The sequence below is a fragment of the Aethalodelphis obliquidens genome, unplaced genomic scaffold, assembly GCF_003676395.1.
Source record: "Aethalodelphis obliquidens isolate GAN/ISIS:26980383/991018 unplaced genomic scaffold, ASM367639v1 scaffold36, whole genome shotgun sequence".
Lineage (NCBI taxonomy): Eukaryota > Metazoa > Chordata > Mammalia > Artiodactyla > Delphinidae > Aethalodelphis > Aethalodelphis obliquidens.
In genome coordinates, this window is record NW_020837980.1 from 15,910,682 (window position 1) to 15,936,597 (window position 25,916).

At 37.2% G+C, this 25,916-nt stretch overlaps 1 protein-coding gene across 2 annotated transcripts in view; it reads left to right on the forward strand.

Moving 5' to 3' along the window:
- The window catches only part of EPS8 (EGFR pathway substrate 8, signaling adaptor), a 189,703-nt gene that overhangs the window by 123,447 nt on the left and 40,340 nt on the right, over positions 1-25,916 (forward strand). For both annotated transcript variants that reach the window (XM_027129513.1, XM_027129512.1), the window contains 9 exons: positions 7,401-7,468; positions 8,470-8,631; positions 10,918-11,067; positions 13,737-13,819; positions 14,396-14,532; positions 18,172-18,245; positions 19,590-19,716; positions 21,446-21,534; positions 21,905-21,979. In XM_027129513.1, coding sequence (XP_026985314.1) covers positions 7,401-7,468; positions 8,470-8,631; positions 10,918-11,067; positions 13,737-13,819; positions 14,396-14,532; positions 18,172-18,245; positions 19,590-19,716; positions 21,446-21,534; positions 21,905-21,979 — 965 coding nt within the window. The remainder of the gene's footprint in view (positions 1-7,400; positions 7,469-8,469; positions 8,632-10,917; positions 11,068-13,736; positions 13,820-14,395; positions 14,533-18,171; positions 18,246-19,589; positions 19,717-21,445; positions 21,535-21,904; positions 21,980-25,916) is intronic.

Below are 25,916 nucleotides of genomic sequence, written 5' to 3' on the forward strand. Positions count from 1 at the left end.
TATTGTGACATTCTTACCATGGCCTAGTCATTATGAACTGTATATATTCAACAAATACTTATTTTGTGATTAGTATCTGCCCAGCACAGGGCCAGTAACATATGGTCCTTGACCCTAAGGGACTTGCACTCTACAGAATGATTTGAAGAAACTGAAAAGGGAAAAATTTTTTTGGTTTTTGCAAAGATAATCAATTCCTTCAGTCTTTCATTTCTAGACAGAAGGTTATTACGTGTTTCTGTGTGCTTGGCCATGATCTTCACAGTGTCTGTTTCCATGTCCTTTGATTCATTTCAAAGATGAATAGGAGATGGTCATTGCTTGTGCACTGTCTTGGTGAGGTAGACTCGTGCATGTATTGTTATAATAAAGTGCTGGATAAGCTTGGATGGCAATGTGTATGAGTGCAGATGGAGGATGTGGGCAGGGTCAGCTCTTCTATGTGGGCAGGGCAGGTAGGCAGGAGGGGTTTCATAGAGAGATTCAGCTCTGAAATTCTCCGGGCATTTGTGGGGCTGGAGGGTGCTGTAAACAGCTGTATGAACCCTTTTAAACTAGACTATAAGCTCTCTGAAGGTGGGTCACATTTGCCTTGGTTACTTCAGGATTCCCTAAGCTTAGCACAGTGGCTAATGTATAACTTATGCTCAGTAAATAACTGTAGAATGAATATAATGCATCAATGAGTTGCAAACAGTTAAGTGTTAACTGGAGGGCTCAAGGTGGTGCACCGGGAAATAAGATGGGAAAAATAAACACGGATGACATTGGGAAAAATCACGCTAAGGCATTTGGACATTGTTTACAAGGAATGGCCACTGAAGTGTTTTAACTGGGGGAATCATAGGTCATATCCATCTTGGATCACTCTGGTAGCAGTTGAGCATGGATTTGATGAGCATGGATGGAAGTAGGTGAATCAGAGACCTAAATAATGTAGGTAAGTCAGATATCTAAATAATAGCCCGAAGAGTTTTGTTAAGGAGAAAGAGTATTAATCATCTCACAACTACCATAGATCCCAAAGTCTATTTTCAGAAAGCTAAGAAAGGAATAAGGGATAAAAAGTAGTACTCACCTGCAAATGTTAATGTTTATTTTGTGTTGGGAGCAATTTCATAAAATCATAGCTCCAATGATTGAATCATTAGCTTTTAAGCAGTAAATTTTTATTTCTCCCCTTTTACATATAAAGCAAGCTGAGGCTCCTTTTTAAGGTGAGGTAATTTGTCAAAGTCACAAAACTTTAAAAAGTTTGATGGTAAGAAAATATAACAGTCAATCTTGTGTAGTGTGAAGCCAATGAACAGCATATTGGTAAAACAGAGGACATAAATAGAGGGATGGAAAGGGGCAAATGCAAGAGACATTTATACGGACGAAAGAACACTCAGCAGTGTATTAGGCTTACAAGTCAGAGGGTTTTAAGTCCCTTGAAGTTGCAGGTAATGTTTCATTCCTCCTTGTAGCTAATACTCACCTCTCCCTCCCAGCTTGCTGTCCACAAACACACACACACACAGTATGCCTTCTCTCCGACAGGCTCCCAATAAACGCCTATGGAACGAATGGTCAGATGCATGAATGACAGTGGAGAAACACGTCCAGGTTTTGAACAAACCTTTGCAATGAACAAATTCTATTTGAAGTTTTAACTATATTTAGTTAACATTGGGAGTGTTTAGCCTCCCAATCTGCGTAGTTTTTTGTAACTAGAAACTTGGTAGAGGAGAGATTTGTAATGTCATTTACTGTGTCACAGTGTGTGCATTTTCTTGAAGATTTCTCCTTTCACAATGATTAAACCAGTTGAATAAATCCTTCAAGAATTCATTTGTTTTCATGGCTGGTACATGGACTTCTCTGGGATATGAAGGTATTACTTAGTGCACTGAAACATGAGTTTCACGGTAATGACCACTGTTTTTTTATACACCGACCACAGGCTAGTCACTGTATCAGGAGTTTCATGCAACTTGGTCTTTTTTATGAGCACACTTTTCAGTCTGACCCCATAATGCGCCATGCAGATTGCTTCAGGATGACTCTCGGAGAGGCGTGGGTTTGGGAGGCCAAACGATTTGTGGCTGAATCATGACACTTTCTACCAAAGGGCTGCCATTTTGAGCAAATGGTTTAACCTATTGGTCCCAGTTTCCTCAACTACAAAATAGAAATGATAATAATATTGTGGTAAGTTTATAGGAAAAAATAGAAGTAATGAGCCTCTCATGGCAGTGAGGAAGGGCATAGGAGAGTCACTTTTTGTCCTGGGCCCTCAGATTCATCAAGACTCTCAAATTTAATATTTTACTGTCACCTCCAAATGATGTTATACATCTAATCACAGTGATACTTTGACAGGACCAAGGGGTAATTTTCATCATATGTTTTTAAGCTTACATTCCAGATATCACTAGAAATTTTTTTTTATGAATCCTGTAAATGCAAACTACACGATTATGACAATACGTTAGCTTCTTTTAGATATGTGTTAGTTTATTCAAGGAAAATGGTTAAAATGTGCTGCAGTTTTAATAACCTTATACTGTCCTTTCTTTATTATTGTACAAGAAATGTCAAAGCCAGCATGTCAGAGGCTCTGCGTCACTAAAGTCCCTGACGACATAAATAGGAAATACGTATTAATTTCTCTCTTCTACGGTTTCTTTCTTATCTCATGACAGTAACATTTCATTTGTCTGCTGTTAATCAGGGAATTGAAAATGTTATACATTTTTTTCTGGCTAACCTGCTTGTCAATGTCTTTAAGCTTTAAAATTGCTTTTAAGGAACATGCTTGTAAAAAGTATTAAAATTCCCTTCTGTTGGGGCGTGGCTCCTGTAACCTCTTGTCCATGACTCAGAGGGTCAGTGGTGTGCACACGAGCTTGTGTACTGCCATGTGCTCAGAGGCTGCATTCCTTACCTTTACACCAGATCATTCAGAATCTTTTCCCTTTGGAGTATTTGAGGCTGTTTTTCCCATGTGTCTGGGTCCCAAGCAGCTTTAATAACCCCATATGAACTTTTCCCTGTTGGTAACATGCCTGCTTCTAGCATTGCTTCTGATATGTGTGGGCTGAGAAACTAATAGGAAATCTTGTGAGTAGTGTACATGGGTTCTGAGTGGGGAATTGAGAGACCTCCCCCTTATGCATTAAAATGTGCAAATTTTAATATTAAACATTGTGACGTCTCTGTCTGCCACTCAGAGGGCTTATTTTATTTAAGTGTGGATTCTCTGCTGTGTGCTGAACAGCTGAACTTCCTAGAAAAATAACTTTCCTTTAAATTAGATATTGCTGGATTTGGAATATGACCATTTACCTTAAATAATCAGCTGTCTAAAGTCATCCTGTCTCCAGAAAAATGTAAGTTTCACAGAATTATCATTTAGTAATACTTTATTGTCATGACCAACATTTATAGTATTGTTGGGAGACCAGGTAGTGAAAGATAAACATGACAGACAGGCACTCTCTCGAGTTTCATTTTACCTTAAGTTTGAACGTTTTTGTGATATTAGCAAGTAGGAAAATACATTTGTTTTTTTCCTGATTTTCTTTGTTCTTCTCAGGGAGGTACTGGTAAGAAGTGAGCATAAGTAATCTATAAACTATACAGTTCATTCTGTATAATTGACTTGACTGTAAACGTTCCTGTATTTTTACATAGTGCTTGACTCAACTTTCTCAGAGCAGTATTCCTGAATATACCACTTTTCTTAATAGATATCTACCCCACGTATTGTTCTTCTTGTACTTATCTTTGTTTTTCTTTCTGTTTCTCTGTGTCTCCTGATCTTGGTTTGGAACTAGGCTCTCTGTTTACTTGTCCTAACTGAAGCTCAGGCCAACTCTTGTACATTCAGGTGGCACTGAAGGGTTAAAACCCACTTCTCTTATCGCCATACTCATTATTTACAAAGTGTGATTTACTTGGAAAAAAATAAATATTCTAAGAAAAACCTTTTTGAAATTCTTAAGAAGTAAAAGGCCCTTGATTATCTACTGTCAGGAGGTTGGGCGATGGTAGAGTCAGAATTCTGCTTCATAGAGTATGTCAGTGCACGTGACTCAGAAAGACACTTTGGCAATTTCTCCGCCTCAGCTGAAAGTTTTCAAGCTTCTTTTCTCCTCGGGGATAAGCTATTTTAACGACTTGTTGGACTGGCCAATACAATTAATTCTTAAATAATGTAGTTTTGTAAAAATGACCTTGATTTTAAAAAGTTATCTTGTTCAGATACTGATTTGTCAATCCGTGATTATAGTTGCCTAGATAATGAGAGCTTATAATTTTTACTCAGTGCTTCTTACTGATTCCCACTAAGCCACCTCTCTTCTATGGAAATTATACACTAAACTAGTGAGAAAGGAATTCTCCTTTACTGTGGTTGAAAGTTTTATAAGTGTAAAGTAATATGAACTGTAGCCCATTGTTTTATTTAGGGAGAGGACTACTCAGCAGCTGCTTTTGTGTTACATTTTTTTCTTTTTAATAATCAAGTCCTTATTTTCGAAGCAGCACTTTGTTTTCAGAGAAAGAGAAAATAACAATTTTCTGAATGTTAGCTGTTTCAAATCTTGCTCTTATGCATAAACAGCAATATAGGCAAACGAGAATTCAGTTTAAATGCTGAGACCTGCATATTGTTATAGTTGTCATTGTACTCATTGAAGTGTTAGATGAAACCTAATTTTTTAAAATTAAGACTTCGTTGGGATCAGTTTTAGGTTCACAGCAAAACTGAGGAGAAGGTACAGAGATTTCCCATATGCCTACACAGCCTAGCCTCCTCCGCTGTCACCAGCCCCCCAGAGTGGTACATCTGGTACAACTGATGAACCTATTGTGATATATCATAATCATCCAAAGTTCATTGAAACCTAAGTTTAAGTTCCTGATCCGGAAGTAGAATACCAGTTTTCGCAGCAGCGTATCAACTCAAGAATGCTAAAATTATGCGTTACAGGATTTTCGTCTTTGGTGACTGAATTCTTCCATCTTTCTGGGTTTGTATATTGTGGTCCATGGGATAAAAGCTATTAGGAAAAACAGTGAAACACAATCAGTGGTACTGTAACCAAGTAAAATTTGTTCCTGGCTCTAATTGATTCAGAGAGAGAGACTATTTGACCGTGATTTACGCTTTTAATTTGGAAAGAAAAAAATTTCAACTTAAGGAGATAAGATATGGTAGATGAGTTGCCACTTACACAGATTTTGCAACAGTCGCTTCCAACCTTGGCTGCATGTTAGAATTGCCTGGAGAGCTTTTCCAAATCCCAGGGCCCAGATTGCATCCTGGGCCAATTACATTAGAATCCTGGGGGGCGTAGGGAGCACAGGATTTTTTTTAAAGTTCATTCTAACGTGCAGCCAAGGTTGAGAACCATTGTTAGAGAAAGTAGTGAACCTCAGGAGAGACTTTATCTTGAGTATCATGGAGACTTTATTTAGGCTTTTCACACTGTTTTAAGGCTTTGGGTGAGATTTTTCAGGCTTAGGAGCATAATTCCTATTTACAGCTGTACTTGAGAATACATGTGATTTTCATAAAAAATAAATGTACTATAATTGCCTGTTAGGAGCCTTCTTTCAAAATTTCCTATTAAAATGTTAATAGTCACTTTTATTTATTCATTGACTTAAATCACCCTCATGTTCTGAGTTGGCCGTGGAGAATTGTGTTAGAATACGATGAATCAGTGGTTCTGAAATATTGATTATTTCTAAAAGTGCTTTTCTCAGATATGTCCCTGAGTTATCCATTGTATTTTAAAAGTTATAATGGTTTTCCCGAGAAAAATTATCCATTTGTTAGTATCTCACATTGATTAATCCTCAGCTAATAATCAGAAAAATTATGGTTGTTCACTTTTTAAAATATGTAAATTAAGGTTTATGTTTTGTCATAACAGAATAGAAAATTTTAGGTGAAACCAGATGTTTCTTTTTGGTCACATTGTTTTGGTAGGACCAGATGGATCATACTTCTTCAGATCATCATCCAAACAGAAAAAGAAAGGTAGCAGATACTGAATTTTGTAGTGTGTCTGTTTTTATTAAGTAACTTTAATGCTGCAAAAGCAAAAATAGAATATATTGGAATAATATCATAGTGATATAATATAAGGCATATTTATATTTTCATGTAAGCATTAAGATAAATGTAAATGAAAAGTCATTGCTTGTATCAAAGTTTAAAAAAATTCTATGTGTTAACATTCTTAGTCTGTATATGTGCTTTATATTTTTGTACTTGCTCTGCTTTTATGTTCAGCAGAACTTTTCAACTTCTGTTGTTTTAGGAAAATCTAAAAGTTTCTATACTACCTGAAAGAAACAGGTTTATATTTGGGAAAAACAAAATGGTTATTAGGAAAGCTAAGGTGTGTGTGTGAGACAGAGAGAGAAAGAGATAGAGACAGAGAGACAGAATTTTACTACTGTAGGAGTCTTGAAGTTTGATCTTATTTCTTTAACCCTTGTATTTTGCAATAAGGGTGCTGAGATCCAGAGTTTTGCCAAGTTCAATCTCCTACTTAATGACAGAGCCCAAGTAAGAATCAAAACTCTTCTGGTTCCCACTTAGAGCTCTTTTTCACCATAGCATGCTGCTTTAGAAAAAATAGGGCAACTGCAAATTTACAAATAATCAAGTTGCTTGATTAGAAAGCAGCAAATACAAAATATTGCCTTCACATATTTTATTTTGGTTTTGCAGCATTTTACAAAAGAAAAACAAAGGTTGCTTTTTGCTTTTCAATAGTTGGTGCAGAAACTTTCTACCTAACTTTCTTATTTTTTCTAACAGCTTATATCTACAATTCTGAGTATCACATTTGTGTGTTCTGTAGATGTGTGAAAATTGTTAAAGTTTAATGGCAGTGAGTATGATTGACTCTCCTTTAACACTCTCCATGGTGTGGATGTGGTGAAACATGTTCCTTGCAGTGTTTATTATTTTAATAATGTAGTCTAACTCATATAATACAGCATCTGTGACAGTATCTGCAGTTCCATTTTGTTCTCAGTGCATTAAAAGATGAAATTTACAAGCCAGTTTTTATCTTTTTGCCAAAGAAGAGGTCCCTGATTAATAAAATCTTTACACAAAATAACTTTTTCTTACAACATTAATAATCTTGTTAACCTTTGGGATTCAGAACACTTACGTTGGGTCAAATTGTTCTTGCATATAATGTAAGCTTTCTCATGACTTTTTCATTTAATGTGAACAATGAGTATTTTCAGATACACCACACAGTGGTGACTTATACTACTGTACTTATATATGAGATAGACTAGTTTTAGAGATGGCCACGAGACACTGATATATGAACATCAGCCCACTCATGGGTAAATAATGGCTGTTTCAACTTCTTTTCCAGAACAAAGGAAGAATTATGCACGGGATAGTGTCAGCAGCGTGTCAGATATATCCCAATACCATGTTGAAGTAAGATGCTTTGATGTTTGCTAACTTTAGAATGAAGCTTGAGGGACATAAAAATTGGTAGTAAAATCAGAGTTATGTTTTATTTTATTTCTATGATGTTGTAAATTGTGTTGACATGTTTTCTTTCAGATTTTTATAAAGCAGATGTTAAATATAGAAGTATCTTGTTAATCTGTTTTCATAGAGGATAAATTAAAATGATAACTAGTCATTTATCATTGTCAGCCTTATTTTGGTTAAAAACAGGACCAAGGCTTCTATTTTGTGTTATGGAATCTTCTTGAAATAAGCCTTGACAGTTTCAGTGGATGGTTTAGTTTTACTTTTAGTTTTGTCTAAAGTCATTACTAGTTCTGTTTAAGCAATGGTTTCTTTTTTTTAGTTTTTCCTCTATTGCTGTCTTTCAAGATATTTGCTCTTAATTGGAATCTACTTGGGTGGACATTTGCTTATTATAATGGAAAATATTTAAGTAGGAAGTAATTTTTAAATTGCTCTTATTTTCAAGTTTCTAGGTCCTCAAGCATGCTTAATTACATTTAAACAGTTTTGTTTTAGTAGAGTGAAAAGTTGGACAGTTGTTACAGACTAGAATTGCTGTTGCTGCTGTCAATTACCAATGTCTGTAGTTTTCAAGCTGCCTTGTAGATTGCCTTCTATTGTTCAGCATTTAAATAACCAAAATGGAATAAAATGGATTAACTAAAGAGAATGTTATTTAATCTGTTTAGAGTTGGTTTTTGTCACGTTTATGTAGTTCCACAAGGCTCAGTATTAAACAGATTTAGATATTTTATGATTCAAGGCATCATTTCCTCTATTCAACAAAAACCTGTTTGACCTTATTATCCCAATAAGGTAACCATGAAGTTCTAGAGTACTTTGTATTTGTCTCTCCCCTCTCTACTAGCTGACTTCAGTTAGTTTAACTTGCTATTTTTTTGGAAAATGTTTAGTAAGAGATTGTGTGTATTATGTTTTTTCTTTTTGCCAATCATAAGCACTTGACTACCTTTGTTCTGGATCGGAAAGATGCTATGATAACTGTTGACGATGGAATAAGGAAGCTAAAATTGCTTGATGCCAAGGGCAAAGTTTGGACTCAAGATATGATTCTTCAAGTGGACGAGAGAGCTGTGAGCCTGATTGATTTAGAATCAAAGGCAAGTTGGAAATATTTATACTATTTTATTTTCAAGAAAGTCCACAAATATTTATGTTTACAATTAGATCAGGTTGTTTGAAAATGGGTAAAAATTTAGCAACGTAAAATATTCTTGTCAGTCATTTTGAAGAAAAAATGTCATACTTTATGTACTTTATGCATGTGAAATCATGTTTTTAAACTAGAGATAGAGGGATACAATGTTTTTTTAACCATGTATGATGAGATGGAAGAATTGAGGAAAAAATGCATCGTGCTAAAATAAGGCCCCTGGGGACTTCCCTGGTGGCGCAGTGGTTAAGAATCCACCTGCCAATGCAGGGGACACGGGTTCGATCCCTGGCCCGGGAAGATCCCGCAGGCTGCAGAACAACTAAGCCCCGTGCGCCACAACTACATAGCCTGTGATCTAGAGCCCACGTGCTGCAACTACTGAGCCTGCGTGCCACAACTACTGAAGCCCGTGCGTCTAGAGCCCATGCTCCGCAACAATAGAGGCCACTGCAATAAGCCCGCACACCGCAACGAAGAGTAGCCCCCACTCGCTGCAACTAGAGAAAGCCCATGTGCAGCATTGAGGACCCAATGCAGCCAAAAATAAATGAATAAAAATAAATAAATTAAAAAAAGAGAAACAATTGCACTGATACCAAAAAAATAAAATAAAATAAGGCCCCTGTAGGGCACTATTCTTTTTTTTTTTTTTTTTTGCGGTACACAGGCCTCTCACTGTTGTGGCCTCTCCCGTTGCGGAGCACAGGCTCCGGACGCGCAGGCTCAGCGGCCATGGCTCACGGGCCCAGCCGCTCCGCGGCATGTGGGGTCTTTCCGGACCGGGGCACGAACCCGTGTCCCCTGCATCAGCAGGCGGACTCTCAACCACTGCGCCACCAGGAAAGCCCTGTAGGGCACTATTCTTTATGACACATATTAATTACATGCTATGTCAAACCATATCGCAGTGATATGGTTTGAACCCCAGTGAGTGAACTAGGATAAAAAGGTTTGTGTGTATGTACATTAACTTCCACCAGGCCAACACTGGGCACCTTTCTTTTACACAGCTACTCAGGTAAGATGCTGGAGCTCTTAAAAAAGGCCTTCTCTGAGCTCCATCATCTAATAGGCATTTGAGTTGCTAAGATAAAGACAACAACTCTTTGTTGTCTGATAGGAGTCGGGGTAAAATTTGCCCTTTCTTTCATCTCATTCATTGAATTCTGTGAGAGAATAGCAACTAAGAGCTTCTCTAATCCTCATAGTTTCAAGTAATTGTAGAGGAGAGATATTATTTAATTTGCTTTTGCAAAGAAAGAAAAGTTATTATCTCTCTAGTATGGCTCATAAATTTCATTCTAATTTAATGGAACCTGCATTTTTTGTTTCACCTTTTCTGGGTCCCAGGGAGTCAGGACTTAGAATAAATTTATGGTGTGATGTCTATGTGCTGTCTGTAATAAAAGTTATTGTTATTTTTTATGTTCTAGTTATCAGGGATATTGTATTTTGTTTACTTAAAAAACCCCACAATTTCTCCCGTCAATTCCATCATGACACCACTCGCTACTTGTGTAAGGCCATTAGTGTTAGGGTAAGCACCTTAAATATATCTCATGAAATAATATTCACTTTCACAAGACCAAATATCTTAATCATTTTGAAGAATGTATTTTTTAATAAGATTGTTCTGACCATGCTGTTTGACATTTTTGGCTGGAAAAACTTAACATAGTGAATTTTTTCATCTGAGAGATTCAGTGAAATAAAAAGTGTACAAATGATGTGTTATTCTCAGCCTAACGTTTGTGATCACTGAAGGTAGAAACTAAGAGTATGACTGTACAGTGTTCAAGTAAAACAAACAAACAAACAAAAAAACCCAAAACTACATAGCCACAGGGAAAAGAATACCAGGTAATATGGTGAATAATTTTGGAAAGAGGCCTCAGTTTACCTATTTTGCTCTTAAAGGCATCATCTCTAGCCCATAATCTTAGGAAATCAGTAATGCTAATTTCAGTATTTCTTCTGTTTACTAAGAACACAACTACATTCCTTTGTTAAATATTTCCATTTTTGTTGCTCTTTCTCCCATCTACCAGGCTTATTATCTTTGCTGCCTACTTGTACCTAATCATCCTCCAAATTTACCGTGTTTACTAGCATCCATTGTCAATGTGATTTGCATACTTTAAAAATTATTGGTAGGTTGCCTAGAGCTCTTTGGGGGATAGATTTTATATAGCTAATGAAAAATAAGGCAAGTTATATTTTTACTTTGTAGAATGAACTGGAGAATTTTCCTTTGAACACAATCCAACACTGCCAGGCTGTGATGCACTCCTGTAACTATGATTCAGTTCTTGCCCTCGTGTGCAAAGAGTCAACTCAGAACAAGCCCGATCTTCATCTTTTCCAGTGTGATGAGATTAAGGTAAAAGAAGGGTGAATTTTCTTTCCCTTTAAGCACATGTTCCAGCAGCTTTTGATTATCTACTTCAATCACATGGCTAGTAGGTACTAGATTTTTAGTTTCTTAGGATTTTGTAAGGAAAACAAATACCTCGGTATCTTCCCTAGGGTTTCCAGGCTAAGTAAATAAAGAGGAGATAGAATAGTATTAAAAGAAAGAAATCAGATGCGTTCTGTTTATTAAAACAAAGGTGTGGATAATACATTAAATTCTTCACTGAGGGACTTGGACTTATAATTAAAGATTGATTCTTCAAAATCATTCTTCATGGACAATAAATAATCATGTCATCCTATTTTATTCTGCACTAATCACATAGCATGGATTATTGCAATGAAACACTTGGACATTTTCCATGATATCGATTTAAGGTTCACTGTTTAATTATGTGACTGGAATAATTCCTCAAGATATGTAATCCCCTATTGATAATGTGAAAATAGTTGAGCATAGTTACCAGTAATAATATGCCATATGCTGAAGATTTGTATTTCAAAGTACACTGTAATTTTCAAATGATTATAACTTGTGATGCTTTATTGGACATTAGAATTTATCTTCAAAGTTGAATCTTTATTTCATGAGTTGATTTCTCTAAAAGGGAAATCATTTTTGGTTGAGTTGATTGGTGCTTCGCCAAAGCAGTGTTTTATCACTGTGACTGCATATTATAACATATACAGGCAGTTTTTATCTTATAAAGAAATGCCGGGAGATTAGCATGAAGTGTCACTTGATCTTTTCTGTAATTCTTTGACCTTAAAATATGTTAGGTAAATTAAGATTGACTATGAATTGTGTATTTTATAATTTTCTTTTAATTTCAATTTATGTCATAAATGATTTTCTAAAAATCTTGAAAAGAATTGTGGCAGTAGATAATTTGTATACGTAATGTTCATCAAACTTTTATATAGTGCCTTTTGAAAGTCATAAAGTGTATTAAGAATTTTGCAAGGTTAGATTTATTAAATCAGTAAGGATTAAGATGAATATTTTGCTCTGAAAATATAGTGAATTTAATTCAAACATTTTAAAAACAGAGAACTATGCTAAAAGACATTTTAAATCTGGTGTTTGCTTCAGCGCTCTAAAATCCCTCCCTGGAAACTAAGAGTTATTGGGCTGAGTGAAGTTTCTGGATTTCAGTTTTGAGGATAAAAGGTTTGCTCTATTTGATAGGGCATGATGATATTGATGGGTCCAAAACAGATTTACTGAATGCCGTTTTGTCCTCATTAAAAGTCAAGGACCACTACACAGCTATATGCCTTTACCCATTGGTGCACATATGAGATGGATGTTTTTTCTTGCCCCATTAAAAATATAAATGCAATGAAATGTGTGGTTTCTTTTCTATGGGCCGTCTTGCAACATCAGTTTTGTGTTTTAAAGTTTCTTTATCAGGGGACTTTACACAAAACTCCTGCTCACCTATGTAGTAAATTTTTTCTTAGAAATATGATGGCCAACCCCACACCCTGCCCATAGGAAATTCAGGATTCCTAGGCATCTTCAGTTGTATTTTCCCACATAATAGAAAGCCTTTGAAATGACGTTCGTAATGTCTTCCTAAAACGAGGATGTTCTTATGGAAGTGAAGCCCGACTAGGATGCATTAGCGTTCTCGTTTAATAGCCGTGTGACCTAGGCCGAGTCATCATATAAGTATTCCTCAGTTTTATTAATTATAAAACAAGAAGAGCAGATTATATGATCTTTAAGTATCCTTTCAGTTCTAAAATTTTATGATTACCTGGACTTATGGTAAAAGAGTATAATATGTATGTATGTATGTGTGCATATATGTATTTGAGAAAAACATCTGTAATTACAGAGAACAAGCAGGCACAAAATAGAAGATAAATACATCCCAGCAAGAACCTAATATACAGTAATAATCACTGGCTAAATAAACTTCAGAACCAAACAAAATAAATTTCTTAGCTGCTAATCTCTTATTGGTTCCCAAGAAAACCAAATTAAACATTCAAGGGTTATTGTTGGAAAAGGATCGGAAAAGTCAAACCATTTAGAGAAAGTTAATTTTTATGAACGTGCAATGACAAAATAAAGGGGTTATCACAAAGGTTACAACCTAGTGTTGGGGTCCACCCCGTGACAATGTGGGTTTGTCTCAAACTGGGAGTAGCGCTGCTGCAACTGAGTGGTTTCCACCAGTTAATGGGGGCCCAGTGGATGGGGAGGACGGGGGAGAGGAGGGATGCTGCTCCACGTGCTGGTACTTCTGATTCCTTCACTTCTTCCCAGGCATAGCTATTAACCCATTACATTTTCAGCATGTGTTTATACTTTCAGCATATGCAAATCCTTTTTCTCTTTGCCTTTATGCAAGTATAGCTTTAAAAAAAAAAAAAAAAACTAAAGGAATCTGGATTAAATAATCTTTAAAAATTCCTTCAGTTTTCCAATCCTGTCATTACAAAGTTCACTTAAAAAAACTGGGAGAGTTATGTTTCGAAAGCAGATTTAAAAAAAATAAAATGGCTTCTTTGCATCAAGACATTTTTGTTTTGGACAGGGAACATAATCCCTTTTTCTGTTTTAACCTACATATCAAGACAAAAAAAAAATCCATAAGCCCCCAGGTAACTTGTCTTTCATTGCAGGCAAACCTAATTAGTGAAGATATTGAAAGTGCAATCAGCGACAGTAAAGGAGGGAAACAGAAGAGGCGGCCTGATGTCCTGAGGTAAAAACATGAAAAGAAATTAAGGGCTAGAATTGGTGTGTTTTTAAGTCTTTTTTTTCCCTCTAAAAATGAAAAAATATATATTTTCAGTGAAGGTATATTATTATATTTTGCAGATTACAACCTGTAATCTCAACTCATTTGCTCTCGCAAGTTTGTCGGTGTATGTGTGTGTGCCTTTTCTCTCCGTGAGTCTGGTCTTTCTCTGATACGGCTCCTTCTACTTGTGTTGTCACAGAGACCCATGAACCAATGTGTGGCATTTTAAGGCAAGGTAGCGAAAGGGACTATAAACAGATGTTAGGTCTCTAGTTGGTTAACAGCCTTTGCAAATCATAGGAGACCCAGAAAAAATGTTAAACCTGGTTTTCAGCTGATTTGAAAATGTTCTATATTTTTATATTTCATATACATTTATAAATATATATAACATGGCATGGTTAGGAAATCCTTGTTTTTCTACCCCTTGACATAGTTCTTCTCGAGGTTGAAGAACTAATACCATAAAATTGAGAGAATTGATCTATTGTAGAAATAGAGATGGTAAAAATTCAGTTTGTTTTCATCTGTTTTTAGGATGATTTCCAAAGCAGACCCTGGTATACCGCCTCCACCCAGAGCTCCCGCCCCTGTGCCACCTGGGACTGTGACCCAGGTGGATGTTAGAAGTCGGGTGGCAGCCTGGTCCGCGTTGGCAGCTGACCAAGGGGACTGTGAGTATTTCCAGGGATTGGTGCTTATTTATCATTTACTTTGAGTTGTGACCTAGTTCTTGTTTTCAAAATCTGATGCTGGTTTCTGAGCTGAAACTTGAGGTTAGTCTTGTCAAAATAAATCTTTCTTAAAGGAAAGTTAAGCCTTGGGCACTGTAAGATTATTGTTTCTGAGAGTTCAGACCAGTCTTAATAAATATCGTGTTAGGAGTAGACTCTTTTCTTTCTAAAGCAGTCAAAGAGAGGAAGTTTGACTCAACTAATAATTAAAAGAATGGTAATATTATATATACCAAACAGGAGACGATCAATATTTTTTTAAGATAATACTTCAAGTTCTTTCCATTATTATTATCTTACCACTGTCCTCTTTTGGACAAACTGTTTGTGGTTACAAGGACAGGATGTCAGGGCAGGGGTAGGGTGACGGAAAAGGGCTAAAATGCATTCACCATCGGGTAAACTTGCCCAATGGACCCTATGTCTGTACCATCATTTTACCATGACATTCTTCTTTAAAAACAAATAATCATGGCAAAGAACATAGTGTAACCTTTTATCTGACAGAATGTTTTATTAAGTCTGAAATTTTTATAACTGGAAAATGCCTTAAAATATGTTTGGTCCAATCTCTTCATTTTAAGGGTGAATAAATTGTGATCCAGTGGGTCTGAATTTGATGGAGACCATAGCCTCATTCTTTTGCCTCCTAGTTCAATGTGATTTCTTAAATCTCTTATCCTTTATCTAATAAAGCATTATTCATGAGACTCTAACAGTGTAGTTAACCTACGGAACTTGATTACCAAAATGAGTGATACTGGACTGTACTTTGAGTCTGGAGAGCCAAAATCTGGGCTCTGGAGCAAGACAGGGACCTACCTGTGCGACCTTGTGAAGTTATGCCTTACTTGCAGAATGGGGATAATAATTCCTATGTTGCTGTGAGTCTGAAAGCAAATAATGTCTATAATAGTACCTGGAACAGTATAGTAGACATCCATTTTTGCCAAATTGAGTTCATTTTATTTTATCAATTGCTTTCCATTTTATTTAGATTCCCATGTTCTTAAAGTTATTTTCACTTTACATATAAACCCAGCTACCGAACAGATGAAAGAAAGAAATCTTTGAAGCATCCGCTTTTCAAAAATAAAGTAACAGAATTATTATTTACTGTAATGTTATAGCAGTTTCTGTCTTTAGGAATTATATACATTTCTATCAATCCACTTTGTATTTACAATTTTATGTTTAAAAACTAAACGGGAGTTTACAGTGTTTTCTACTTCTTGTGTACTTACAATATTTTTGCTACTGTTACTATTTTGTAGAGGGGATGTAGGTTTTATTTTGAGAGAAGTCAAAATGGTTTTTCTTGAAGTTGAGGAAGGATAAGACATCTTAAGTTTTCAGACATTCTGAATAAACCTGTAAAAACATCTGTAAAACCTAATGTAATGTACAACAACAAAAATTTATTCCCAGGAGTTTCTGAGCCCTCATTAGATTTTGTCTGAAATACTCTGTGCAGCCTCATCTATTTAAATTACAGTTAGGTAAGGTTTTCAGAACTTCTGGTTTACTACCAGGTCAAACAGAACACACCACTTACCACATGAGGTTCTGTCCAGCGTGCAGGCTCCAGGCCAGTGGAAAACCCTCCAAGAGGAGTATCCCCCTGGTCCCTCTGAAGGCTCCAACTGACTCAGGCTGGACAACTCCTTCTTTGGACCCTTAACGTAGCTCTACCCCTGACTGCAGAATAGACCTCTGTAGAATAGCGGCAGTGGGATGCTAGTGGCGCCGCAGATTATGAAAAATCCGAGAAATACCGCATCTCTCTCACTGTGCCGTCTGAATGATATTTGGGGACCTACTGGAGTTCCTGATAGCTGTAGTTCAGCTTCAACTCACTGCCCTCTGGAGTGCACTAAAACCAAGACAGCAGCTAACCGTGTGTAAAGCAGCAGCTAACTGGCAAGATTTCATATGTTGAAATTTCACCGATTAAGTTTCGTAAGACTGAACGATTTCTTCCCCCTTTTTGGCAAGTATTCCATTTAATGGTAAAGTTAGGCATAGAGGAGGCATAGCAGTTTTCAGTATTTTTTGCAGTTCTCTGTATTGAACATCAAGAGTCATGATGATCCATCATAGTTGTATTTCCATTAGTGATGATACAGTTTTTCTGTTTCATCCATCCATTTTTCTTTCATTTCATCTACTGAGAAATCTTTGAATGAGTATCTGTGTTTAGTGGAAGTGTTAACTGACCTGTACCAGGACGGAGTTCATGATAATGATCATGATTAACATCATGGTCTAGCCAACTGAGCTAATGCAAGACTTTGGTTCTATTTTTTTTGTTTTTGCGGTACGCGGGCCTCTCACTGTTGTGGCCTCTCCCGTTGCGGAGCACAGGCTCCGGAGGCGCAGGCGGGCCCAGCCGCTCCGCGGCATGTGGGATCTTCCCAGACCAGGGCACGAACCCATCCCCTGCATCGGCAGGCGGACTCTCAACCACTGCACCACCAGGGAAGCCCAAGACTTTGGTTCTTTAATTTGCAAATTCTTGTAGGTATTTCTACTTATAAAGTTTATGGCTTAACATGATAATGAACCCAACATTGTGGGTTTTAAGCTTAATTAGACTACAATTTTAGAAGCACTTTACTATCAGAACCCCCAAAGCTTTACTGTTGTCATGATGTTAGATGGTATGAAAATTAGGAGCTTTAGAACTTAGAACGTAGTCGGCCCATTTTAAGAAGTAGGTGCTTAGCCGCACGCATGGCCGGGACAGCTGTGTCCGGTGGTAGAAGCAGCTTAAGTGGCTGAGCCACAGCCCTCGCCGCCTCCTCATAATTCCTGGCTTTTCACAGGCAGATAAACGCCAGCTGAGTCGGAGCCGGTGCTCGGACGTGACGAGCGGGGGCTTGGAGAGGAAATGAGATAGTCCTCCCATGGGGATGCTCCTGGGACAGACCCCTGGATGTGCTTTTCCATCTGTCCTTACAGCAAGCCCGGGAAATGTAGACAGTCGGCTGCTCTGTCCTTTTGGAGGCCTCGGAAGCTCCGGGCCGCACTTAAGCAGCTGATCCTCCTGATCGCCTAACCCAGGTGTTGCCCCTTGTCACCGGCAGGGCCGCATAAACCCAAAGTGGGAGAGAGGAAAACAACCCATTTGGGGCATGTTCTATGAGAAGCCACCTGGTCGGCAAGCAGTGGGAAGGAGAGAAAAGACGGCTTGGGCCTGGTCCCCCGGGACCTTGGAGTGCCAGTGGTGGGAAACACGGCCAGGACCTCGTGGGTTTCTATTTTTTTCTTGTGTAGGAATTAAAGGGTACTAAGTTAGGGTTGGTTCCACTGGCAGCTGACTTTGGAAAGAGAGAGAATAGAGGGGAAATTACAGTGTAAATCAGTCCCATACAAATGGAAAGCCAGTACTGCAGCCCTGCCAAGTGTGGTAGCAAGGATGCACGTCAGAGGTGATGGGCACAGCTTTGACTTTTGTACCCAGTGGAGGTGTTTCCTTTTGCAAATGATGCTCTTTTCTAGCCAGTTTGCATGTTTGATGATCTATATTGGTATCACTTAAGCAACAGGTTGAAAGATACATGATTCTCTTTTCTTTAGTTGAGAAACAAAGGAATTATTATCAGCAGGAAGAAACACCTGAGGTGATGGCAGCCCGCATTGACAGAGATGTGGTAAGTGAAATAGTCATCTTTATATCTTTGGCTTTTTTTTTAAAGGAAAAATTATTAACAGGGAAAATTAGGTTGATTTCAATAAAGGTATTTTGTGGAAACCATATTTTCTCTTTCCAGTGGTGGTTAGGCCCTTTGAATTATTTTTTTAAACTATTTTTGCCTTTATGCCAATATTTAATTAGTAGACTAAGGCTGTGATAGAACTAGACTATCAACTGGTTTGCAGAGGAATTTAAGCTGAATCATCAAGATTTGAGGGGTTTTTCTTTGCTCATAGTTTGTAACCCATGATTGAAATATCTTCTAAATTTGTCTTCCTGGCATTTACTCTAAAATATTTTATAATGCCCAAAAGATAAAAGTTATGTGGCATTTCTTAAGGGTAGATAAGTACATTTTAATGCTTTATAAAGGATAAGGCTGTATTTGTTTTTATTTCTCCATAGTAATTTCCTTGCAGAATGACAATGTCCTGTGACATAATCATAAAATATGACATCAGCATAATTACTTTTTATACTCTACTTATGTTCTCAGCTTATTTGGAAACAAATATTTAGAGGAATTTGAAGTTTGGAAGTTAATTTTTACATCACAGTATTACTTGTTAATACTTAAAACTTTATTTAATACTTAAAAGCTTATTTAACCTCAGTTTTTACTCTTTAGTTAAAAGAATGTCAAGTTTCACACATAAAAGAGAAAGTCAAGTAAGACTATAGTATGTATAATATAATATGTATAATATAATATACAATATAGTATAATCAAAGTTGATCTCATGATCTCTGAAAGCATAGTGCATCATTATTTCTGTTTTACCCAGAAGAAATGCTTATTAATGCCTATTATTGCAGATTATCTATGTGTTTATTTATCATAACACTCTAGAGCCCTTTGATTCCATGAAATAACATTGTCAGTGCTTTACTGGAAAATTTATTAGAAAAACAGAAATGCTCAGTGCTGTTCTAACAAAGTGTTTCTTGGAAATTTTTCCCCTAACTTTATGTGGGCGAACACAATGAAAAAATCAGAGTAATTGAAAATAATTAATAATCTGAATAGATATTGTGAATGCTTTCTTTATGGTATTAAAAATAGAACAAAATTAAGCTAAAGAAAAATGTAAATGTTAGACTTTAGCCACAGGTATATTTAGTTCAAAACTTTTTCTTAGAATTAGTGATAAACCTGAAATTTGCATGTGGGAGGTGTTCCTTTTTCTTTTCTTTCTTTCTTTTTTTTTTTTAACTTTCTGATTTTCCTTCACCTTAGTACAGCTAAGGCAAAAATAGTTTTCTTTTGTTTTATATTTTATTCTGTAATTTCTAATTCCAGCAAATCTTAAACCACATTTTGGATGACATTGAATTTTTTATCACAAAACTCCAAAAAGCAGCTGAAGCATTTTCTGAGCTTTCTAAAAGGAAGAAAACTAAGAAAGGTAAAAAGAAAGGACCAGGAGGTAAGTTGGATTTTCTTAACCTTCTAAAGACCATTCAGAATGCCAGTGCTAGGCAGAGTTTCTGCCCTTCTGAGTTGTTCAATAAGACTCCATTGAGCAGGGACCAAGGTCCCTTTTCTGGTTTTGAGATAGCACCAGTGATGTAGGCAGAGATTAAGATGAGCCTGGGGAAGAGTCCATTTGGTCCCAAGTTGGCTACAGTAAAGAAAGACTCTAGGACACTTTACCTAAATTACAGAGACTCTGAGATTCAGTAGTGACCATATGTCTATAGTTTTCATTAGTCATTATAAAAGTAATGTCTGTTAAAGAAAGTCATAGCACCATTCTTCCCATATTTGAATTTATTTAATTGTAAATATAGAACCTCATTATTTTGTTAAATAAAAGGATTGACTTTTCTCATTAAAATAGTTCAAAATGTTAGTGAATTTTAATTTCTTATCACAAAACACCAAACAGTACATTCGGGTCACCTACAAGCAGTTTTTAAGTGTGCTGTGGTTCAGCTATTTAAAATGACCTCAAAATGTATAAAATTATAATTATGGAACAAAATGGTGTAGATTGAAATATATAAGGGAATAGTAAATAAATATTCCTTTTATTTCACATGACTTCCACATCTTTCTCTAGCTCTGTCTATATCATAAGCATGTGACCTGTAGACTTGTTTTCTAGATGGATGGATGTGGATATACCTCACCTCCATACATTCTGAAATCAAGTATTACTGCTTTCTGATGTCTCAAACCACTTACTCCTCTTGTACTGTTTACGAAGGGTATACTATCTTCTTGGCCATCCAGATTCAAAGCCATAGATTTTTTTATGAGTCCATTCTCTAGCTTATAACCAACATTGATTTTATTTTTTCGGTCCCTTGTACCCAGTTTTTTCCTTTTTCATTTTCATAACTAGCACTGCTTCCAGCTGCCTCATTTTTTACCCAGCTTTCTAAGCAACCCTCAAGGCTTTAGTCTTCCATTCTATGAGGACAGTCTTCTTAAAGCTCGAAGTTGGTCACTTCATTCTTCTGCTGGAAAGCATGTTAATCCCATGTTCTACTGATATAAGTCAAACTCTGGCGGTTGAGGTCTGGCAGTCAAGGTCATTCACAATCTAACCTTGATCTGCTTTTCCATTCTCATGTTTCTTTGCTTTTATGTTTGTTGTTTCATGTACATGCAATTTCCTTTTTCCATGTTTTTGCTAATGCTGTTTTTATCCAACCATGATGTTTTTCTTACCAAACTGCCCTGGAACAAACTTTTCAAATCCCATCTTAAAAGCTGCTTTCCCCATGAAACATCTTAAGAATACATTTCCCCATCTGTAGTCTCTTTTTAAGCTCTCAGTTGACATATCTCTGTTACTTATCTGATTCATGTCTTCTATAGATTTTAAGGCCTTTAAGAGTAACTTATACTTCTGTATAGCCTTCACTGTGATAAGCACAATGATTGGTACATAGAAGGGCTACAATATAAATTTATGGAATTGATGAGTAATCTGATAGTGTCTAAGGGTAGAGGAATCCATTTCAAATGTTGGATCACCTTAATTTGTTGCAGTCAGACTATGAGATGTGGGAGGGTAACTAGGTAGCATGATATCTGATGTGATCATCAAATTTTACAAACATAAATGTGTTTTTAAATTTTTTTCATTGAATAAGTTTTCTTGGAACTCTGCTCTCATCTACCCCTCCTCCCATTTATTTCTTTAGAGGGTGTTTTAACACTGAGGGCAAAACCTCCACCTCCTGACTTATTTATTGACTGTTTCCAAAAGTTTAAACATGGATTTAACCTTCTGGTAAGTGAAATTTATTTATATACAACTAAGAGAAACAAACGGAAGAGATCAAAGTCTAGCCAGGATGTACCTGATCAAATTAAGAGATTAAATTTATAGATTTTTTTTTGTATGTGTGTTTTGATTTGCCTTTCATTAGAAGAGCAATTGCAAAAATGTGTATATCTAAGAGATTTAATCAGAAAAGAATGACTCCAGTCTTTTAAAATGAAATTCTCCTAATCTAACTCACGCTTGCTAATTAAGATATAAAAAAGTGAAACTAGTAGTAAAAACCTCTTCTCTGAGTCTATGTTGAACCTTTTTGAATGTCTGCCTTTGTCTCGATTACATCATAGTAATAGGCTTGCCTGATTGTTTAATGTTACAGGCCAAATTGAAGTCTCACATCCAGAATCCTAGTGCTGCAGATTTGGTTCACTTTTTATTTACTCCATTAAATATGGTAAGATTTTATTAATTTAAGAAAGTAATTATTCTTAGCATGTTTTCAACCCCACGTGTCTGTCTAGATTATCTAGACAGTTTTTCTTCCTTGCCTTGCATGGGTACTATTTCTTTTGCCATCTACTGTGAACACTGAGTATGTGAAATTTGAGAGTTGAAAAGAACCTTAGAAATCATCTAGTCCAAACACCTGATTTTATAGCTGAGGAAACTGATGTCTCTGATAGAGCTAGGGAAATGAAAAGAAATAAAGACTTATTGGATACTAGTGTTTCAGTATATACTAGTATGTAATATAAATGGCTTGAACAATATAGAAAATTTTCTCTTTCTCACAAAATAAGCTAGGTGTGAGGAGTCCAATGCTGGATGGATGTCTTTGCTCCGTGAAGTCACTCAGAGGTCCAGATTTCTTTCAGTGAGGTGTTCCTCCATCTCCTGAGCTATCTCTGATTCAATCACTTATTCATTCATTCATTTTTTCAACAAATATTAACTGAGAGCCTGCTATGTGCTTGGCATAGGAACAAAACACATAAATTCTTATCAGGACTTATGCTGTAGTGTTGAGGGGCAGTCAATAACCTAAATAATATATAAATAATTCACCCAAAATAAATGCTATGTGGAAAAATACAGCAGAGAAGGAGAACAGGGAGTGCTGTGTGTTTGTGTGTGTGTGTGTGTGTATGTGTGTTGTGGAGTATTACACTTTTTGAGTAGGGTTGGTTAAGGGAACGACTTACTGAGAAGGTATCATTTGAGTAAATGAAGTGAGGAATGAGTCATGTGGGTTTCTGAAGGAAGAGAATTCCAGACAGAGAACAGCTAATGCAGATGCACTGAGATGGTAACATACAAGTCATGTTCTTGGAAGAAATAGGTACCGTGACTTGAATAGAATGAGGGGGGAGATCTCAACTAGAGGGAGATGAGGTCAGCAAACAGGAGGACATATCTTATTGGTCTTTATAGGTGATTGTGAAACCTTTGACACTTTGGGAGGGGTTTCAGCTGAAAAGGATTGCTCTGGCTGCAATGTTTAGAAATTTGAGGGAGGAAGGGGCTTAGCTGGCTATGGAAATAATCCAGATGGGAGATTATGTTGTTTGGACCACATAACATTGGAGGTGGTGAGATTTCATTCTGGTTTTTTTTTTTTTAATTTTTAATTTTATTTATTTACTTTCTTAATTTTTTTCTCTTTTTTTGTGGCTGCCTTGGGTCTTCACTGCTGTGTGTGCACTTTCTCTAGCTGCGGCAAGTGGGGGCTACTCTTTGTTGTGGTGCATGGGCTTCTCATTGCAGTGGCTTCTCTTGTTGCAGAGCACGGGCCCTAGAGCATGTGGGCTTCCGTAGTTGTGGCACACGGGCTCAGTGGTTGTGGCTCACGGTCTCTAGAGAGCAGGCTCAGTAGTTGTGGCGCACGGGCTTAGTTGCTCCACGGCATGTGGGATCTTCCCGGACAAGGGATTGAACCCGTGTCCCCTGCATTGGCAGGTGGATTCTTAACCACTGTGCCACCAGGGAAGTCCCTCATTCTGGTTATTAAACAGAAGCAACACGATTTGCTGGTAGGTTGGAAGTGTTGTGTGAGAGTCCAGGATATCTCCAAAGTTTTGGCTTAAGACTGGAAGGATGGACTAATTATTAACTGAAATGGGGAAGACTGTGGGTAAGGCAGGTTTGGACCAGAAGGTAAGGAATTCCCTTCAGACAGTGTCAAAAGTGACTTATATCCAGATGGAGAAATTTGCATTGGTAGTTGAATGTATGAATTTGGAGTTCAGTGGAGAAATCAGGCCTAGAGTTATAAATCCTCTGCATGCAAAGCCAAGAAATTGGATGATGTCACCAAGGGAGTGATGATAAATAAAGAAGAACAAGGGCTGATGGAGCCTTAGGTAATTTCAGTGATTGGAGAGTGAGAAGAACCAGCAAAGAAGAGTGAGAAGAAGCAGGAAGTCAGGAGAAGCAAAACAGGAATATCATGGTAGGTATTCTGTAAGCCAAACGAAGAAACTGTTTCCAAGAGGAGGAATTGAGATACTCTGTCAGGCATTTCTATGGTGGAAGCTGACTTACCTCCCTGTCCTTGTAACAGTAGTACAAAGGCAAAGAATTGTCTTTAAGGAGGTGACTCCAAACTTAGACAATTTCTGCTACTATCCGGTTGGCGGGAGCTCCCTCATATGGCCATCCCTAACACCAAAGGCATGTAGTCTCCACCAGAGTGGCTATGTGTCCATCTAAAATGTAGGGGCTTCTCTTTCTAGAAGGGAGAAGAAGAGAATGGATACTAGGGGGACAATTATCAGTCTTTGGGAGGCCCATATGTGCCAGGTCTAGTGATATGTACATAATACAGATTTTCCCCTGGAAAACTCCCTTCTTGCACATGTGTTTTTTTACATAAGGTATAATTTTTGAAGGTATCAAAATGGTGCATTGGGAACAATTCCTTCTGTGAAGGAGCTGGATGTTTCCATGAGTTTGTCCAGCAAAAGGTTATACCACTTGTCTCATAGGCCGGGATCCAAGATATACATTTTCATTTTCTAGATTTTCAGTACCCAGGTATGTTCTTTTCTTATACGTTTAATGAAATAGGTGCAGTAATATACTTCCCTTCCCATTTTCCATTTCTTATATTTGCAAACGGTCTAATAGTGGTTTTTCCAAGCTAACATATACCACCATCTTCTCCACAGGACAGCTGGGAGAATTAGCTGAAATAACATTTGAGTGCAAAAACAAAAGTGCTGGGATTTGGGAAAAGTATGGCAACAGAAAGCAGACGGAACAGCTGTTGGCCTTACACACTGACAGATTCCAAAAGAGACTGGGCTACAAGTCACCCTTTTCTACAATTCCACAAGACCACAAATTTGATAGGTCATTCCTCCTTTTGTGGAGAGGGCAAGTGAGAGAGGAATGGAAAGAAGGCAGAATCTCTTTCTTTTAAATACTTCTCGGAGGACAGAGTTTCCTATTTGATGGGCCAAGACAGGAATGTGTGGAGTGGTTTTTTTTTTTTTTTTTTTGCGGTACGCGGGCCTCTCACTGTTGTGGCCTCTCCCGTTGCGGAGCACAGGCTCCGGACGCGCAGGCTCAGTGGCCATGGCTCACAGGCCCAGCCGCTCCGCGGCATGTGGGATCTTCCCAGACCGGGGCGCGAACCCGTGTCCCCTGCATCAGCAGGTGCACTCTCAACCACTGCGCCACCAGGGAAGCCCATGTGGAGTGGTTTTGAATGGTTCATCCTGTCAAAAGAGCAAATAATTGCTTTGTAGAATAATAATAGCAGCAATGATAATTGTTAGTAGTGTGATTATTTCCATGATTCTTTTTAAAGGCTAAGAATGGTAACTGTGAAGCAGATAAATTTCACTAATTTGATTTAGAGCATATGAAGACCATGGTCATTGAGCTCTTTAATCTTTATAAAAAATGGAGCAAATTCAAGCATTTCTTATAGGTTTTGCTTGATTATCAGAAAAAAATGAGACAAAGAATCCAAGTATCAAAAAGGGATAAATCTCATCCTTCTTTCCCCAAGCGTAACTAGACAAGACCTGAAGTAGAATATGAAATGAATATTGCTTACAAACATAGGAAAGTACGTAACCTTATCAGCATGTCAGAACTGGGTGATAAGCAGTTGGAAGGTGAAAGTCCGAGCCTACATCAATAATTTATGAATGCTTCCGCACGTCGTTGCTATAAATGGAGTATCCGATTTCTACTTGTTTAGTTATTGTTGAATAATTGTTGCCTTTTAAGCTCTTTTAAAAGTTAGATCAAGGCCATCCATATGCAAATAAAGTGATGCTAGCTCATTAACAAACTTTTTATTCTTCAACACACTTGATACTATCTTAGTTTGAGTGTTAGGAAGTATTGTTTATAAAGCAGTTTTTGCCACCTCTTCTCAT